Source organism: Silene latifolia, chromosome 11 (assembly GCF_048544455.1).
Source record: "Silene latifolia isolate original U9 population chromosome 11, ASM4854445v1, whole genome shotgun sequence".
NCBI classification, from domain to species: Eukaryota; Viridiplantae; Streptophyta; class Magnoliopsida; order Caryophyllales; family Caryophyllaceae; genus Silene; species Silene latifolia.
Genome location: NC_133536.1, coordinates 8,951,815 through 8,970,982, shown reverse-complemented (window position 1 = coordinate 8,970,982; position 19,168 = coordinate 8,951,815). Strand labels below are relative to the sequence as shown.

At 40.0% G+C, this 19,168-nt stretch overlaps 1 protein-coding gene and 1 long non-coding RNA gene across 2 annotated transcripts in view; both read right to left on the bottom strand.

Annotated features, from left to right (window-relative positions):
- Nucleotides 1-19,168, bottom strand: part of LOC141612681 (uncharacterized) — a 40,539-nt gene that overhangs the window by 17,665 nt on the left and 3,706 nt on the right. The gene's annotated exons all lie outside the window — the stretch shown is intronic.
- On the bottom strand, nt 10,517-16,965 carry LOC141612538 (transcription factor MYBS3-like). Its single transcript, XM_074431353.1, has 4 exons — nt 16,608-16,965; nt 15,228-15,416; nt 12,155-12,363; nt 10,517-11,237 (listed from the first exon to the last, which is right to left on the bottom strand). The coding sequence occupies exons 1-4, from the start codon at nt 16,963-16,965 to the stop codon at nt 10,710-10,712; spliced, it is 1,284 nt and encodes a 427-aa protein (XP_074287454.1). The 3' UTR covers nt 10,517-10,709.

Sequence of the window (19,168 nt, the reverse complement as noted above, 5' to 3'; positions counted from 1 at the left end):
CTCTGGAAAAACATCTGCAAACTCTCCCACCACTGGTATCTCATCAACTGTCGGACTCTCTATCCGGTCATCCCTCACATGGCACAAGATCAAAGGACATCCCTTCCTCGTATAAGACTTCAAGGTAACAAATAATCAACTTAACTTTGGGTTTGACTAGAAACCCACGATAAAACACACTAACACCCTTAGGACCTCTTAAAGACACTTTCTTTTGATGACAATCTATCTTAGCTTTATACTTTCCTAACCAATCCATCCCAACTATCATCTCAAAACCGTTAAAAGGAAACTCTAGCAAGTCTACAGGAAATCAACTTGCCCAACTATCAAAGATACATCTCTCAACAATCTCCCACACGATACGACTCCCCCGAAGGTATGAAAACTTGCTCACTAACGAGACTCATATACTCTCAAACCCAATCGTTTAACATGACTCGAAGACACAAACGACTGAGAAGCCCCGAATCAAACAAAACAAAGGTAGGAATACCATTAACAAGGAATGTACCGGTGATAACGTGCGCATCTTCCTCACCGCTTTCTTCTCCATCATGAATAACTTGCCATCGGTCTTCCGCCCACCTCCCCGGACAAGATTAGGCTGATGTGGTCGGCTTAGCACCCGACCCTTGATTGTTGTTGTTGTTGTTCGCTGGTGTTTTCTGATAAGAATTACCGTTGTTGCGGTTGCCTCCACTCTGGTAACTCGACTTCCCCGGTTTGGCCATGATCCAGCCCGGTCATTGCTCGCGAAACTCTGCGCGGTCTCTCGGAAAGATCCCGTGCACTTGTGCACTCATGTCTCTTGTGGCCTACACCACCACAACAGCTATAGCGGGTAACTCCCCAACTATTACTCACACTTCCACGGCCACGCCCAAAGGAAGCCCCAAAGACTAAACCCGGACTCCAAAAGAAAATCCCTTAGATTGATTGTGGTTGCCTTTCTTGTGATTCGATTGGCCACCACCCTCGCTCTCAGACTTCCTCTTCTCACCACCTAACCTCTCCTGAGCCATCTCCACCAACCTCTCCGCTCTCCCGGCCCTCTCATAAGCTTCCTTAACATCGCAAGGATCCCCACGGGTAACTTATCCATAATCTTAGGGGTCAACCCCTCTCAAACCTCAATGCCGATTCTCCTCACTCAAACCCATATCCTCAAAGATACCTAGACTTCTCATTGAACGACTGTAGTACTCGAAATTACGGACATCTCGGCGGTCATCTTAAAACCATCAAACTCTTCTCTCATCTTACTCCTCACATTTTCCGGTACAAACTCCTTCCTCACAGCCCTACGAAACTTCTCCCAAGGTATAGCAGGTAAGCCTTGGTTTGTATATATCTCCTTAGCACTCACTTTCACTGAATCCCACCACTTGCCTGCTGCCTCCCTCAGATAGAACGCAGCATGTTCCACTCTCATCTCATCAGGATAATGAACCAAGTCTAATATGTTCTCCATCTCTCTCAGCCAACTATCAAGAAGGTTAGGCTCCCCAACTCCCTTGTATTCTTTCGGGTTAAACCTCGCAATATAGAGGCTGATTTTTGAATGATCAACCTCCTTCTCCTTATCCTTATTCTTGTCCTCATTCACTTTCTTTAGGGTCTCAGTAAGAGCATCCTGGTGCTCTAACATCTTAACGATGTCATCCACGGTCATAAGCTCGGCTCTCGATACAAAGCGCTTCTCTTGGGCGGCATCTTAAAACTATACATATATAAGAAAGGGTAGATATGAACATACGTACTAAACTTCAAAACACGAAGACACGCCACTCAGACCTACTCGATCGAGTTCCCAAACATACTCGATCGAGTAACGGGCTACTCGATCGAGTGCCCAACATACTCGATCGAGTACCCAAACATCGACCCTAACGGACCTTCGATCTCTTACCTACTCGATCGAGTATCTAGGCTACTCGATCGAGTGACCCCCTACTCGATCGAGTACCCCTAGTTACTCGATCGAGTACCCAAAAACGCGATTCTGGACTCAAAATCGTCAAAAACCCACCCGATCGAGTCAGTCCCACTCGATCGAGTCACGCTAAATACATAAAGCTACCCGCATGTTACGTCATTGCTAACATGCTAAACTTATAAACCACATTATATCATAATAAACATGCTACGCATCTTTCTACTATCTACGAGATCATTTCATCATGTTATTAAATGCCACATTGTAAATCATCCAACATGTTATCATCTCATCAACAAGTTCCCACATATCACCATTTTCTTTCACATGCTCAACTTTCTACTTCAACACCCAACAATTAACACATTTCATCACATTCTTACACAAGTTAACCAAACACACATACGACTCGACAAACACTTCCCCCATGTGACCGGTTCAAAGTTGTAGGGCGACCCCTGCGACTTTAGGACGTCTCCCAAGCCTTTGCACTAGCTCCTACAACTTTTACCCCGGGTTCATTTTAATTGACTCCCTATGTTCATTAGGTTCATTGGTTACAGGTTTCAGGATCGTCTCTCTGATACCATTTGTAACACCCCCATACTCCAAGTGCCTTACCAGGACCACTCAGGTATGAAGACATTACCATCTCGGTTACCCGAGGCAATGATAATCAAACAACAATAAAGAAACAACGTTTATTATAAATAATTTAGCGAATAGTTACAATCTTCAAAACCAAACCAAAAGTACGATACATGATCTCAAACTGACTGTTCTAACTGAAATGTAAATAAACTAAAGGCTACAAATGGAAGACTCCTATCATCATGTCGTGGCATCCCGCCTATCCCAAAGATTTCTCATCTCAATACCTGCTCAATATCCGCTCACCATCCCCGAATGGATCACCGCAGTTTACAAAACAACACCGGGTCGACTAATCACACAATCAATATGTATAACACTAATAAGATAAGCATGAGACTTAATCATCACACACACACACACACACACAACCAACCAATTCCCATCATCTCAATCCCGACCGTCCACCGGACCACCCGCCACTGGGGGGGACCGCAGCCGTACCCACCAAATCCCCGCTCCACATAGTGAGCGATAACCATGTCCATTAATGTGCACATCCCTTCGTATGGTTCCACAAAGGCGAAACTAGGGCGTGAAGCCACTCCCGCAAGTGACCCCACTCAGCCGAGGCCACGCCTCGCGAACCATCAACAACGATCACAACCACAATCACAACACAACTATTATATCAAACAACCAAATACAATTCATCAACCAACATCCCATTATGGGACTAATACGAGTAGAAATCCTACCCGGTATGCACACAATCGACTGACGGTCTCTCTTCTTTGAGTCAAAAAGCCTCTTCTATGAACCCTCCACCTATCATACAACACATAGAGGCTACCAATCACATACTACACATAAAAACCCCCAATCTCTAAATTAGGGTTTAACCAAATCAAAGGAAAAACAATAAAAAGGGTACATAGATCTTACCCTCGACGCAAGGAACCCAACGATATAAACAACGACAAGAACTGACCGTCTGAACTCCGGGAATTGCTAAGAATGCGATTAGGAAGATGAACTTGTTGCTTTCTCTCTTAAACAGGAATTTAGGTTTTGTAAAAGTGGTTTAGAATAATGACGACGGAACTTAAATACCTTAATCGCATAATTAACAAAACCCGAGAAAACTCCCCGTAAAACCGGACACTCGATCGAGTACCCAAGGTACTCGATCGAGTACCCCCTTACTCGATCGAGTGCCCCAGCTACTCGATCGAGTACCCAACAGGTCAGAAACTATTTTATTTCGCAACTTACCCTTACTCGACAAAGTAAGGCCTACTCGATAGAGTACCCCAAGACTTATAAATACGGAGTATTACAAAGGCAGTGGTAGGCACTTTGGGTAGCGGAGTAGCCAATGAAAATACACGGGGTAGAGCGAGGATCAAGTTTATGCGTAGTGTAAGGAGGGAGCCAAGGATAGCATAAACAGCCGAAGGAACGGAGTTTGGTGTAGTTGGGCGTTTGTTGGAAAAGACGCAGGTAGGGAGAATCATATTTTAGGGTAGGAGTGGGAAGTCTATTTATGAGGTAGGCAGCCGTGGTGAAAGCAAAAGACCAGAAGAGAGTAGGAAGTTTGGCGTGGTGAAGTAGGGCAAGGCCAGTTTCGACGATGTGACGATGTCGTCGCTCAGCGAAACCGTTGTGTTCTGGAGTATGGGGAGGAGAAGTTAAGTGTGAGATGCCATTGTTTAAGATGTCCGGGGTGAGTTTTAAGTATTCACCACCATTGTCGGAATATAATCTCAAGATGGACCGATTGAAGAATTTTTCAACGAGGGCACGAAAGCGATGAAACGTAGGAGCGGTGTCAGATTTTCGTTTAAGGGGGTAGAGCCAGATATAGCGAGTATAGTGATCTATAAATACAACATAATATTTGAAGCCATCGATGGAGTGCAAAGGGGATGTCCATACATCCGAGTAAATTAAATCAAGAGGAGCAGAGGAAGTAAGAGTATTAATAGAAAACGGTAATTTATGACTTTTATTGATTTCACACGAATTGCAAGGACGAGAAAAAGAAGAACAAGCTAATGAATTTTGATGACAAATTGTATTAAAAATAGTAGTTGAAGGATGCCCAAGACGATGATGCCACGACATTGCGGAAGAGGCAAGACCGAGATGAGCTTGTGGAGTGGGCGGCGTCCATTCGCAAATGCCAGAGCTAAGTGGTCCGTGGAGGAGTGGTTGAGTCTGTTTGGGCACCTTTAGAGAAAAAGAATTAGAAGAAAATTCAAATAAGATATTGTTGTCTTTGCAGAGTTGGGAAATAGAAATAATTTTGCGAGAAATAGACGGAACATATAATACATTAGTAAAAAACAGAGAGAAAGAAGAGGATATTGGAATAGAAAAGGAACCTATATGAGAGATGGGTAGGGAAGAACCATCACCAATGATTAATTCATCAGTGCCGTCATAAGGACGATGAAGCGATAGGAGGGAAAGATCATCAGTGATATGATGAGTTGCTCCACTGTCAAGGAGATAAGTAGCCGGGGACTGAGAGGAAGAAGCAGTGGCAGTGTGTGCCTGTGGACGAGTTTGGCGAGGACGGGGTGGAGGTTGAGGAAACTGAGTGTTAGGGAAGAGCTTTTTGAAGTCGGCACAATTAGATAAGTAGTGCCCAGGGTGGCGACACCATTGACAGGTGCCTTTGAAAGGATTGGGAGTGGTGGATGTGGTGGGTGTGGGTAGGAGGCCAGGTGCTCGAGATGGAGGAGGTGAGTTACGATGATAGGTGGGGCGGTATGAGGTAGCGTGAACAGAGGCAGGGAGGGTGGGAGTAGGCATGTGAGGAAGGTTTAGTTCATGGTTCAAGAGTTTTTCATGGAGGGCTTCTAGGGTAATCGGGTCATCACGAGCTCGAACTCCGTCAATAACGGGTTGGTAGGTTTTGTAGTCAAGGCCTTTGAGGACCCTGTCAACAATATCCTCATTGTCCAACGTTTTGCCGAGGGGTCCAAGGTCCGTGACACAGGTGGTAATGTCTTGCATATATTTGGCAATGGAACGATCTCCTTTGGAGAGACTGTCAAACCGATTTTTCAGTTGGAGGAGGTGACCCCGTGAGGGATTGGCATAGGTTTTCGCAAGGAGAGTCCAAACCTCACGAGAGGTAGTAGCTTTGAGGACAAGGGGAGAGATGGAGGGGTGTAAAGTACCCAGCAAAGCACCCTTGAGGAGGCTATCTTGACGCTTCCAAGAGGCGTGCTTGGGGTTGGGTGAAGTTTTGAAGTCAGTGGTGGTGAGGGTAGGTTCTGGTGTAGGGAAGGAGCCATCGACAAATTTAAGCAAGTCAAAGCCGAAGAGAAGATCAGTAACTTGTGTTTTCCAGGTTTGATAATTTTTGGTGGTGAGTTGAGTGCAAGAGGTGAAGTTAATGAGGATGAAGGGGGATGAAGGATCATCGGGATTGGGAAGAGAGGTACCGGAGGTAGCCATGGGATTTGAGGATGAAAGAACGCGGAAGAAAAGGTGAAGGGTAACGGCCTAGGATGTTAAGCTCTGATACCATGTAAAGAATGTTTATAATTGTATTGAATGAATTATGTGAATTACAATGCAATGCTATTTATATAAAGCTTCAAAAATCCTATAAACTAGAGTAACTTATTCGATATTTCCATCTTTTTTAAATATTCATACAGCTTGAATGACGCTACTACTACTACTACTGTTTTTCCCTTCATGGAGTTCGGAGCTAGTACCAGCAGGAGCACTGGCATGAAATGCTGATTGTCGAGATGAAGGTCCGAGTAGACTCAGGGATAGTTGGGGTTGACCTGCTAACCCGTTCTCAGTCTCACTTATGCTAGAATAGCTTAAATGTTTCTAGGTGTTCCTTTATTTACTTGGCTAGTGTTCAAGGGAAACTTCTTACTAGGGACAAACTCCTTAGAATGGGTTTTGGGCATGGGGATGATTGCTACTTATGTGGTGGCTGTGTTGAGTCACATGACCATCTTTTTTTATCATTGTTCGTATAGTAATCAGTGTATGAGGATTTTGCAGCAACTGTTACATTGCTCCTTCCCTGAACAGAGGATGTCACATTGATACTCTACTGGTAGAGGGAGGAGTAAACTTCAGCGTAAATGGATAGCAGCTTGCTTTGTTGGTTTAACTTATGCTATATGGAGAGAAAGAAATCAAGCTTGGCAGCAGCAGCAGCATGTTAGAATTCCTAAGGTGGTAATGATGCAGACTATGCAGGAAGTGAAGGAACGGTGGAAGAAACTGAATTCATCTCCACTTCTGCAGAAAGATAGAATTTGGATAGAACTTATTAGCAAGTGATTGTATATGCTGATCAGATTTGGTTGTACATGGTATACGGAGACACACTATGATGTAATACTGAGTTTTTTTATTAATATAATACTTACCCTTCACCAAAAAAAACAATAATAAAACGACCGATAATATAGAAAAATCACGTAACTTATTTTAGGAAGTACATGTATGAAATCAGTTAACAAATATTATTCATTTGTAAATTGATAGATTTCAAAAGCAATGAACCAATTACGTACTAAATGTGTAAAGCAATGAGTGGTAGATATTTTTGAAAAAGATTTGATATAGCAACAATATATTAATATTAACAGTAGATCTCGTGAGAGACAATTAGTAGGAGATATAATAGGGGAAAAAAATTGGTGGGTCACTCACCCCATCATGTGATAGGTCTCTCAATAACGTTATTATTGAGAGGTCGTCTCTCCGGAGTTTTTGTGTAATATTAATACATAGGGTTTTTCTAACATGTGCCCATAGGGCACATGATAATAAGCTAAATAGGGAAATATTTTCAAGATTATTTCACTAATTATGGTAAATATGATTTTCAACTCTAATTTATCAAAAAATATTCTAAACAATGTTTCCCTAATTAACTTACTAACATTAGTCTCTAATAAAGAAGAAAATATTAATTCACCCAAACAATTGTATTCATGGGCTCTTGATTGACTATATGCGTTGAAAGTTTCGCATAGATAAATGATGCCATTTTCTTAGAACTTCTCAGTTTGCCTTTAGGTCATCTTCCATTTATTTGTGCATGAAATTCTTCCTTCAATTGAGTACTTGTTTATGTTTTGGTAGCGATTTCCTGAAATCCTTTTGATTATTTTCCGTGGTTGCTATATCGTCCGAGGTTAACCGATTTATTATTTTACTTATCTCATATTGTGAAATCATAATTTTAGAATGCATATTTTAAGGATCATGGCCAATAGCTAGAGCTTAGAGGAATTTGAAATATGGTAAACTCGAGTCTATTATGATATACTTTCTCCATCCAGACCAAAGGTTACAGTTGCTTTTTGGCATTATTCATAGTCGTAGGGATTCTTTGATATTATTCTTAATCTATAAGACAAAATATAGTCATGTGAGATCTTGTTTGATTTATCGTCATGAATGTTATAAGAATATCAAATTTTTATAATTTTTAATAATGTGTAACTAAAGATATGCACGTTACAAAACGTCTCGCATGAAGCGTCGATGATAAAGAATCAGAATCCTTTGGCCCCATTTGGGATGGGAGGGAGTAAGCAATAAGAGTTGGTGGTGTTTTGATTTTGTTTTGTATTATGAATTTTTAGTCTAAGAGACATTATTTTCTTCAAGATGAATTGTTTATTTGTAGTTAATTAATTTTAAAAGATGTTCATTTTGTAAATTGCAGTGCCCTAAAATTTTAATGTGTAACCTAGATTTTTTTTTTTTAATAATTTTGACCTAGATTTTTTTGGTTTAAATGGAGAAACGCAATGTTTCAACGTGCCTATATGTAAGCTGATTGTATTTGATTTTTATACGTAACCAAGTCTAATTATGCACGTATGAATGCAAGATGGTAAAACATGTCATTCAGTTCGATTTCAATTTGAGTTAAATCAGTACGGTTTGTAAACCTTAATTTCAGCTTTAATATGATTTCAAGTGGGTTTATTTCGGCTAACCATCTTTATTAGTTTGTGCTATTTCAAGTCAAGTACGGTTCAGATTGGGACAATCTCAGTTCAAATGATTTTCGGGTCAAAATTCATTATCACACATAAATTACAGTAACGGATTCTCCGAATCATGTTTTCCACCCGAACCACCTTATTAGGGCGTTTGGTTAGGGGTTTAAAAGAAAGTGAAAGAGAATTAACATACATAATTCCATTTGTTTGTGTTTGTTTGATACAAACAAAGGGAATGAGATCCCCTCCCTTACCCTCCAAGACTACTACATCCATACCCCTCAACCCAACCCCTCCCTCCAAAGGTAACCCATTCCTTTGTCCCCTGACTCCTCTTGCCACCATTCTTCCCTAACATTAACTACCGCTGCTAACTTTCAGACCCATCTCCCACCACTGCCAACCGCCACCCACCACCAACTATACGTCGGCATCGATGACCCCACCATTACCGACCACCGTAGCCGACCCACCACCTCTTCCCCACTGTCACGAACATATCATGCTTTATCGCTAGTGATGGTCATTTACGCCAAACACCATCAAATCGCCAACACGGCCCTAAAAACCAGCGGCCCCACCCCTAAACCCCTCCCCCCAACCGAGAAAACCTCCCCCCACTGCCGTACACACCAGGATCTAGCGTTTCTGGGGTGGAGGATGATGTTTGCAGTTGAGGAAGAGAATCTTAGGGGTTGGGCCGCCAATTTTTATGGTTGTGTTAGGGATTTGACGATGGTAGGGTCACGGCAAAGAGGCAGGCGCCGGCGATGGGGCGCCAGGGGCGTCGCCGTTGATGGTGTTTGTGGGTGTTGGTTTGTCAGTGAAGTATTCAATTTTGTTTTATTTACTAACCAAACAACTCCATAAATCAAAGAGAATTTGATTCATTTACCCACCTCCTTTCTTGATTCCATTCCTTTACCCTTTCCCGAACCAAACGCCCCCTCAATAAATAAACAATCCTACTAAACAAAAAAATCTTGCTAGAAAAAGTAATCTTCCTTAATTATTTACAAAAAATCCTTATTTAGTAATCCTTCTAAACATCTGTGTGGACCCTATATAAAAGGAAATTTAGTGCACAAACCAACACAATTACGAAGACCAAACAACTCCATAAATCAAACACAAATTCTCATTTGTGACCTGCAATATCCGTCACTTTAGAGTGACGGATACCATTTTACCTCACAAAGTATCCATTTTTTCTCTCTCTGCAACACTGTTCATGTGGTCCCCTTTCTCCACTAACCCATTTTATTACCATTTTTACTCACAAATTATCCGTCACAAATGGTAATCCGTCACAAGGGAGACCAATTGTAAATCAAATGAGAATTTCTATTTACCTTTTCTTTTCTACCTTTTTCTCTCACAATCAGTGGCGGAGCTAGAATTTGAACTTATGGGGGTGAAAAATTTTAAGGGTGACAAACGACTAATTTCATAAGGTACGTTCGAAAAAAATTCGAAAATTTAACTAAAAACTTCGAAAATTTCATCCGTCAGAGGGAGCGACCGTGCTCACAACCGATTAATATATCGTTTCTTTTGCTTCATCTACTTGCTTTTCAACCCCACGCGATATATACTAAATTAAATCAATTGTGAGAAGGAAAGGGAGAAGTTTGAAGGGAGAATGTCCATATCACCTCTCTCTTATAATATAATTACTCTCTCCGTCTCAGTCAATTATTGTTGTCCTTTGATTTTGGCACAAAGACCAAAGAAAAAGGAGGGAATCAATTACTAAATGACAAGTGGAATAAATTGAGTGTGAATGATTAAATTACTCATCAAGTTCATTCTTAAAATTGAAAATATAACAATTGACTGAGACACCCAAAAATGATAAAGGACGACAAATGACCGGGAAACCGGGAGTATTAGAGATGGAAGTAAGAAAGAAAATAAAAAAAAAACCATAGGAACCCAACTACCAAAACTTACAAGAAAGATGGTATACAAAAAGATCAGGAAATTTAGCTCCCTCTGTTTTTTCCAGTTATGTGAAGATTCTAAATGTAATAGAGAGAGAGAATGTGAATGAACTAATGAAATTTAATCCAACGTGTTCATTATAATTATAAACTAAAAGACATGAATAAAGCTTCAAAAATCCTAAAAACTATAGTAACTTATTCGATATTTCCATCTTTTTTAAATATTCATACAGCTTGAATGACACTACTACTACTGTTTTTCCCTTCCTGGAGTTCGGAGCTAGTGCCAGCAGGAGCACTGGCATGAAACGCTGATTGTCGAGATGAAGGTCCGAGTAGACTCAGAGATAGTTGGGGTTGACCAGCTAACCCGTTCTCAGTCTCACTGAGATTGAGCTGAGACATACCCACTAGATGGTCAACATTGGCTGGGTCTGTTCGGTGAACCGGGGTGGGTTTTAAGACCTGATGGTGTAAGATTTCAATTTCGGGTTGGATTGAATTCTGTTTCCAGGATGATGGTGGATATGGAATGGGAATAAAGAAAGTCGGGATAGGAGGCGGTAATGACGGGATTTCCTGGGTTTCTTGTACTTCTTCGGTGGGTGTTGTTTCCATGGGCTCACTCTCGGTGCCCAGAGAGAGATCTAGGGATGGTAGAGCATTACAACTATCGGTTTCTCTCAGAAAGGGTTGGGGAGGTGATGATTGTTCTTCAGGCACATTCTCTTGCCCTTCTGGCCCTTCAGCTACCTGGAAAATAAAATAAAAACAAATGTCAACATGGTTCAAAACTTGCGAGTATCAAAGTGGCTCTCTCAAACTAGCCCTGTTCTTTTGGACTTAAACCGTCTGAACTAAACTGAACGAGAATGGATCTGAACTGAACTGAACTAAAATAAAGAGTTAATTTGTGAAGAGAAAAGCTGAACTGAACTGAACTAAATAAAGTTGAACTGAACTGAAATGAACCGAAATTAAGTCACTTAGGTATCATATGAGGTTGAGATATAGGTCGTTAAATAGTTTCAAAACCTACACGCGTCTTATACCATACTACGTAATTCCATATATCGTACATTGTCTCCCCCATAGCACATAGAGTAAACTATATAGCACAGGCAAATACTCCCTCCCATTATGCTGTGTATTTGACTTAGATTGTTCATATTTTCTTTCGGATCGTGTTTTCAGGTGAATCATGTGCAAGTGGGACTGTGGGAATTTTGATAAGAGTTATTGCGCCCGAAAGAGACTACTTTAACAGAAAAGGAAATCTAAACAATCTAATGTGATGTCCCTCAAAGAAAAAAGGACACAAGAACAATCCAACAGAACCGAGAAAGTACAAATGAGACATTCAAAACCTAAGTTCAAAATCTTCTACGCACTATTAAAAGTCGCTCTAGAAAACTATACAGCCATTGTTATCTATTCCAAACAGTGAGTTATGTCAAGGGCTTCATGGGTTACGTCTTAACAAAATACGCCAAAGTTCCTAACCCAGGAGCTCACGTTCATTATTTTTACGTCATAAACATTGAACCATATTAGAGCTTGCTAAAATTTACAACTTCCATGAAACTTTACATACACATGATAATCAGAATAAACAGAAGGCAAGAGATGGGTCGAAACAGAAGTTACACTATGAGATAGAGAACACTAACCATATCCGGGACCATGTCAAAAAGACTTGACCTCCTCTTTCTACGAGTTGCATTACTCTGACGGATGAAATATTTCTGGGCATGGCTCGCCACCTGGGTAGGTGTCCTCGAAATTACATAACTTCTTGCAATTCCTCTCCAATCTCCCTTACCCAACTTTTGAAGACCGATTAAGAAAAGACGATGCTCCTCTTCAGTCCAAGGTTTACCTGAAGGAAAAATCCGAAGTAGGTAAATAACAGGTGAAGAAATTGATATGATGGAACTTCTGTGCACACTATGCACGCAAATCAAGTCATCACAGTCCCTCAAAGCATCAAAAGAGATCAGAGTATCTCCAAATTCATTGCAACTCCCAGATTGGTAACACCATAAACAACATTACCCAGTGCCTCAAGCCCGTCGCCTAGGGAGGCGGTGGGTATGAGGATTAAGGCCGTAAAAGGGAGTCACATGTACTTTGCCTTACCCGTATGTGAGAAAACACATGGAGACTGTTTTTGACTGACTCATAAACATAATGATAATTCTGCTAAGAATTGCATAGTCCGGCTGTTGCTTTATTAACATCCCTTGCAGCCCAGTAAGCTCGTTCTAAACAAGAATAAGACCCCTTAACGTGGAATCGAGATACATTGTCGAATGAATAGTAACAACCCCACCAGCACATAGTGCTCTCATTGCGACCCGAGAGTTTCTCATAAACCACGAGAAGCGATGTTAAAGATTCACTGTTTATATAAAACGAGCATCAGCAAATAATCCCTTGCCGGAATCATGATTTGAGAAAATGTCTTTGAAATCACGAAGGATCTCATCCGCAATCAATATTACTGTATTAGACAATGTAAAGAAATGAGAGGCAAATTTGACCCAAGTCCCCACTTGACCATGAATATTTTTTCCATCTTTTACACTGGCCATACAAGCACAGACACCTCAATTTTGCAGCACAATCCAGTTTCACCACAACATGATAAATCCCGATCTCCAGAAATTACCACTGACAATGATAATGCCAAGACACCAACATAATACGATAAATCTGTACTAACAGCAATCATAGTAGCAACCATAACAAAACATGTGAATATAAATGCTATGAGAACAAAGTTACAGAAACAAAACTTCCACAAACTTAATTGTCACCCTTTTCATGACTAAGAAACAATCCCCGGTAAAAGCCGCCTTATTTTGTCTGATTTATAATGCACCCAACTCAAGTATCGGACAAGTTTTAACTACATACACATAAAACTATCACCTACCAACCTAACCAAAAACCAATTAAATCCATATCCCCGCCAAACCAAACGACTAAAAGACAAAAACTAATTATTCCCTCAATAATGCACTCGTAACCTGAAAAATCAAATTTATTATCGTCACAAACATTATTGACCTAAACAACCACAAGCCAATCATAACCAATAAAACTTTCACAAACTTAATTGTCACCCTTTTCATGACTAAGCAACAAAGCCCGACGATAAAAGTCCCATTATTTTTCTACACGGCTTCACTCGATATTGACTAATTTATAAAGCGCCCAACATCAAGTAAAACAGGCGATAAGTGTCCAAGCTACAACTCGTCCAAGTCAAAATCTTTTTATTTGTATCTTTTTGTTGAACGCCTATTTTGTTACCTCTAGAAAGTCGGTATTCAGGGAAGCTATAACTAAGTACCCAAAAAAACTATCACCTACCAACCTAACCAAAAATCAACTCAATCCACATCCCCGCCAAACCAAACGAGTAAAAGACACAAATTGATTATACCGTCAATAATGCACTCGTAACCTGAATGATCAAATTATTATCGTCACTAACATTATTGACCTAAACAACACAATCCAATCATAACCAGAAAAACCTCCACCTAGTCCAACACAATGGAATTGACACAAACCTACATGCATTACAAGGTCCCCACATGACCATAACCTCAAACCCAAAGAAAAAACAACAACATGACCCTGCAACTTGTTAAAGCCACTCTTTCTCTACATGCAAGCAACAACACAAACCCACTTGGTTTATGATAAGGTGCTATATCCATAAAACTCTTACCTCTATTTATTAGGACCACATGTATATCAGGTAATCAAAAGTGTTAAGGATGCTCTACAGTCTAGAATCAATGCACATACGGCTTTAAAGCGTAATAACCCACCACCAACACCGCCTTCCTATCAAACACGATCATTAAACTAATCCCTTACGTGGATCACCTGTGCTCCCTAAAATGCCAAAAGGCCTCCTAACCATACTAAAATTATTCGTCATCCATTCATTGTTTATCCAACATAACTCTTCCTAGATTTGTTCCCCACCTACTCGTTTATCACCCCACGTATTTCTTTTCCGATAAGAAAATAAGGGTCAACTTAACTTATCTCATTCTTTCGGATGTATTCCTGGTGAACATACAAATTCACAAACTTCGCGACTTTTACACCATTTTAATCTCATTGATTAAGAAGACGGATAATTCACCCATCTACAATTGGTGGGTAGCTTTACAACTCGAAAGGAAAATCATGACTTTCTTAAAAGACAGGGCAACTCCGATCAGCTAGCTTAGATGGCAAGGATCATAAACCTTAAACTAAGAAGCTTATACACCTAACATTCCTTGACAAACACTTCTACTCAGTTGAAGCATTCACAGAAATAACCCGAATTTACGCCGAAATTATGGGCCTTCTAACAGATGGATCATGTCATTTTCAAATAAAATGTAAACTTGTTTGAACAATCAACATGCAATAGAATCACTTCAACATAAATACACAAAAATAAAACATAAGATATTAAATTACTCATAATCAACTTTATCCATCAACACATAAATGTAGAATCAAAATAAATAAAAAATAAAAAACAAAATTCAACAAAATTAAAACTTTCCACTCCTAATAAAACACCCATTACTCATAGATAACACGTATTCTCGTATATCGAGATTTACCCAGTGCGCACCTGGTAAGAAGGTATCGAAACCTCGATATCCAAAAAAATAAAAAAACAATAACATTAACTAATCTTATAAAAAAAAAAAAAAGACCAACCTTTTTTCCTCTCACCGCGACGATTGGAAGAACAAGACACATGATGATTCGGATCATCAGACAAATACCCATCACGAACCGGGTCATGGGCAGGCGAACCGGGTTGGTCCGGCTGCAGTGACGTAACAGCCGAGGATGATGACGCATGATTGTTATTATAATAATGAGAAGTTAGGGAAGACAATAGTCCTTATAAGTACTAGCACAAATGTATTTGGGTAAACAAATGTGATTACAAGACAATAATTATACGAAACCGTCTGGCTAGTTCAATAGAAGCAATGTTGTTTATAAGTAAAATTGAATAAAAAGATAGCATAGTAATTTTATTTAACTCGAAATAAAAGATCAAACACCATAACTCGATTAAAGGAAAAAACAAAATCTACTCAATTAACTTTATTTGTGATGTCTTCTTTGCCGAACAGCCCCTTGTTGTTCCGTTCAAAGTTCCGCAACTTTAGCCCTAAAACGTCTTCCTAAGGCTGTTTATCTACTCCCAAGAGTTCGATTTGCCATCGGGATGTAGCCTTAGCACACTCAAATAAAGCTTGGTAAAAGTAAGGTTTGGCCAAGTAAAAGCTATGAGGGTCGTATGCATTTATAGTGAGCTTCTTCAAAACCTTGGCACTTCTTAGCAAGAATCTCACTAAATCCAATAATTCTTTGCCAATACAATCCAACCCCGTACTCGGATATAACTTTATGTGCTTCACATGCTCAACGGGTACGAATACGGCTTCTTTATTCCAAACCATCTTTCTAATCCTGTAGTAGTAAATCTTATCAAGACGTAACTCAAAAACCTCTAACTTAGGACAATGTAGCATTAAACCTATTGCTTTGAATATTTCAGGCGAATATATAACTAAGTTTAGATGACTTAAATTAGGGAATATCATTATCGTCTTCGAACCAAGTTCGATCCTCCTTGAACTTGCACTGACTTCGACTTTAAGAGACTTTACGTCCGAAATTGAATCTAACATCCGCATTGAGAATATGGAAAACGAATAATAATCCAATTTCTCCAACATTGGAGCATCAATGATAAAATCATTGATCGAAAACCCTTCTAGCGCTATACGTAATCGCTTTAATTTCTTGCTTGTAAGTGATACCAAACGCTCCTCAATCCTATCAACGGACACGGACACCGACAAGTTGTCGAGTGATGGGCAATTACTTAATAACCGTTTCAAAAATCCATAATTAATCCAATCTAGCTTTCTTTCTTGAGGTTTGGAAGGAGAATAATGGAACGAGGAACGCTCGATTCAATCCTGTTATCACACAAATTCAACTTGAGTGATACCAACGAATGCATTCGAAAAAAATTTGGTGGATACACTTGATCATCGGAGCGATGGCGACGCAAACCTTTAGCCGTAAAGTGTTGGATGTTGTAAGCACGTAGTTGACGAGCCCATCTATCCATGATAGGCCAGCAACGAGGCTCGTCATAGTGAGCAGGATGAAGATCGAGAATGAAAGTGTCGATAAAGGGTGGAATGAACACGGTAAAGAGGTTATCGAGGGTGGTCCAAAACTCGTATAGATCATAGGGTGGAATGAACCATCGTTCGGTTGCATCGGCTGTATGTTCAATGATAAAACTAGTATTGGATACAGTAATGACGGCTTTATGAGTAAAGCCGACACGGAAGATTATGTCGGCGAAGATGTCGTCCGGAAGCGAGTTCCATCTATTAACGACCGGAACGGCTTCGCTCACCATTGGATTTGTTGAATGTCTGCTTGTGGGGGTTGATGAAGAACGGCAGGGTATTTAGGTTTAGGAGATTAGATTTGACTTTTGAGTACGTAGTATTAGGATTTATGTTACTTTATATCTTCGGTGAGTGCTTCGGTCGGGTCGGGTCGGGTCCATTTAGGTTTCAGGTACTAATTCAATTTAATATCCCAATTATTTTAATATTTTATTTGCCTATAATAGTTTTATAGTCTAATATTGTATTTTAGAATAAAAAAATAAATTAAATTTTAAAAAAATATCATGGCCGTCCTCCCTTTACTGGGTTTCCAAATTGTTGTGGATTCACTACCAACGAAGCTCCATGTTCAATTGTTCATCATTGATCGGCCATATGCTTTTTTGTAGTATGTGTCACTGCCAGTGCATCCTCCTTATTGCATGATTGGTTTTCCGGAATAATCTGCGAATGATTTACGGTTGATTTTACAGTTAAGGTAACAAGATTTAATCAGCCCTAATATTATTATTATTATTATTTTTTTTTTTTTTTTATTATTATAAAATGCGCGCAGCTTTCATTATAATAAAAATAAAAGGCTTTCATTATTATTATTATTATTATTCGAGGTTGCTAATTCTTCGAGATTGTAGTACTGCTACCTCTATTTGGACTCTCCACAATGTCGATCAATCTTTCTACTCCCTTGAACTCCAGCCTTGGATCCATAAAAACTGCACTTCTCGCAACCCGTCTTGGGCTACTCTCTTCTCCTTTGTTCTCTGGCGTCTCTGGATCCAGAGGTGCGATTCTACCTTCAAAGCTACCCCCCTAGGCCGCCCCACTTGTTTTGTGATGCCACGAACATCCTTGCCCAGTCTTGGACCTCTGCCTCGTCTCCTAGCTCTCTTCCCTCCTCACCCGGGTCTACCTCTGCCTCTTACTACCCTTGTAGTTGGGCTCTTCCCCCGCTTGGTTGGTTCAAAATCAACGTTGATGCGGCTTTCTCCCCCCTTAATTCTTTAGCTTGTATTGGGTGTGTGATTAGGAACGACATAGGATCCTGGGTTCGGGGTTGGTCTAGACGGTGTCTTGCCCCCTCTCCTTTTGTTGGGGAGGTCTTAGCCATTAGAGAGGGTCTTAGGGCCGGCCTTGAGTCTATGGATCGTTTTATCATTGCTTCGGATTGCCTTAATGCGGTTACTTCTATTTTGAGTAAGGCTCAGCCTTGTGGTCAACTTGCTAATGTTATTCTTGAGTGTAGGGATCTCTTGGATAGCTCCCCCCGCTTGAAGATTGTTTTTGGAAAAAGATCGGCTAATGCTGTTGCGGATGCTCTTGCCAAAGCTGGTTTAGTCGACAGTAGCTCTAGTAATGGTTGTATTAATTGGGACGTTGCCCCCCCTTTCGTTCTTCGCCTTTGTACTAGTGACTTTGTTGCGGCTATCGAACCGCTTCCCCCCGACCCCCCCCCCTGATTCCTGTGTACTCTTGTGTACTCTTGTGTACTCTTGTTCTTTTGATTTTATTTATGCACTTCTTTCTCCAAAAAAAAAAAATAGATTTACGTGCTGAAATTCTAATGTAGTTATATTATTGTTGTCGCTATTATTAGTTATATATTTTGTACTTAATAAATTAGTCTTTCGGTAAGATGGGATGTCGAATTCAATTAAGTTGGAAGTAGTTTGTATACGGAAAGCCAAGTTTTGTTAATTGTTGTTGACTTTGCTCATGACAAAAGAGCAAGCAATGGTTTTGTACCTGATTGAGATATGACGAATTTGATTTCTTATTTGACTTTTAGTTTTGTATTTATTTAAATTGTATGGTTCCCTTCGACGTCGAATCGTGAGTGAGTAACTCGGAGTTTTACTCCGAGTTAATTGAAGACGAGTTAAGGCGAACACATAGTTAACTGAAGACGAACACATATTTAAATGAAGACAAGTCAGGTCAGGGAAGATAATAGTCCTCTTAATAATAAGATTACGGCCGAGATTTATAATATTGACTTAGAAGTAATATTGACTTAGAAGTAATACGGAATAGTACTTATATTCAAGTCATAAGAAAATAGCTAAAACAACAATTATAATATACCTTATATGAAAGGTAAACAAATAATTTGGATGGAGCGAGTAATCAGTCTAGCTCATAAGAGGTCGACTTGACATCGTGAGGTACTCTCTACACACTCAAATAAAGTTTGGCAAAATTGAGACT

Excerpts from the sequence above, each read along its gene's own strand:
- LOC141612538 (XM_074431353.1), bottom strand. The coding sequence starts at position 16,965 with ATGGTGAGCGAAGCCGTTCCGGTCGTTAATAGATGGAACTCGCTTCCG. Across the intron at positions 12,364-15,227 it reads TCGCGGTGAGAGGAAAAAAG|GTAAACCTTGGACTGAAGAG; the intron begins GTTGGTCTTTTT and ends TTTTTCCTTCAG. Across the intron at positions 11,238-12,154 it reads TTGACATGGTCCCGGATATG|GTAGCTGAAGGGCCAGAAGG; the intron begins GTTAGTGTTCTC and ends TTTATTTTCCAG.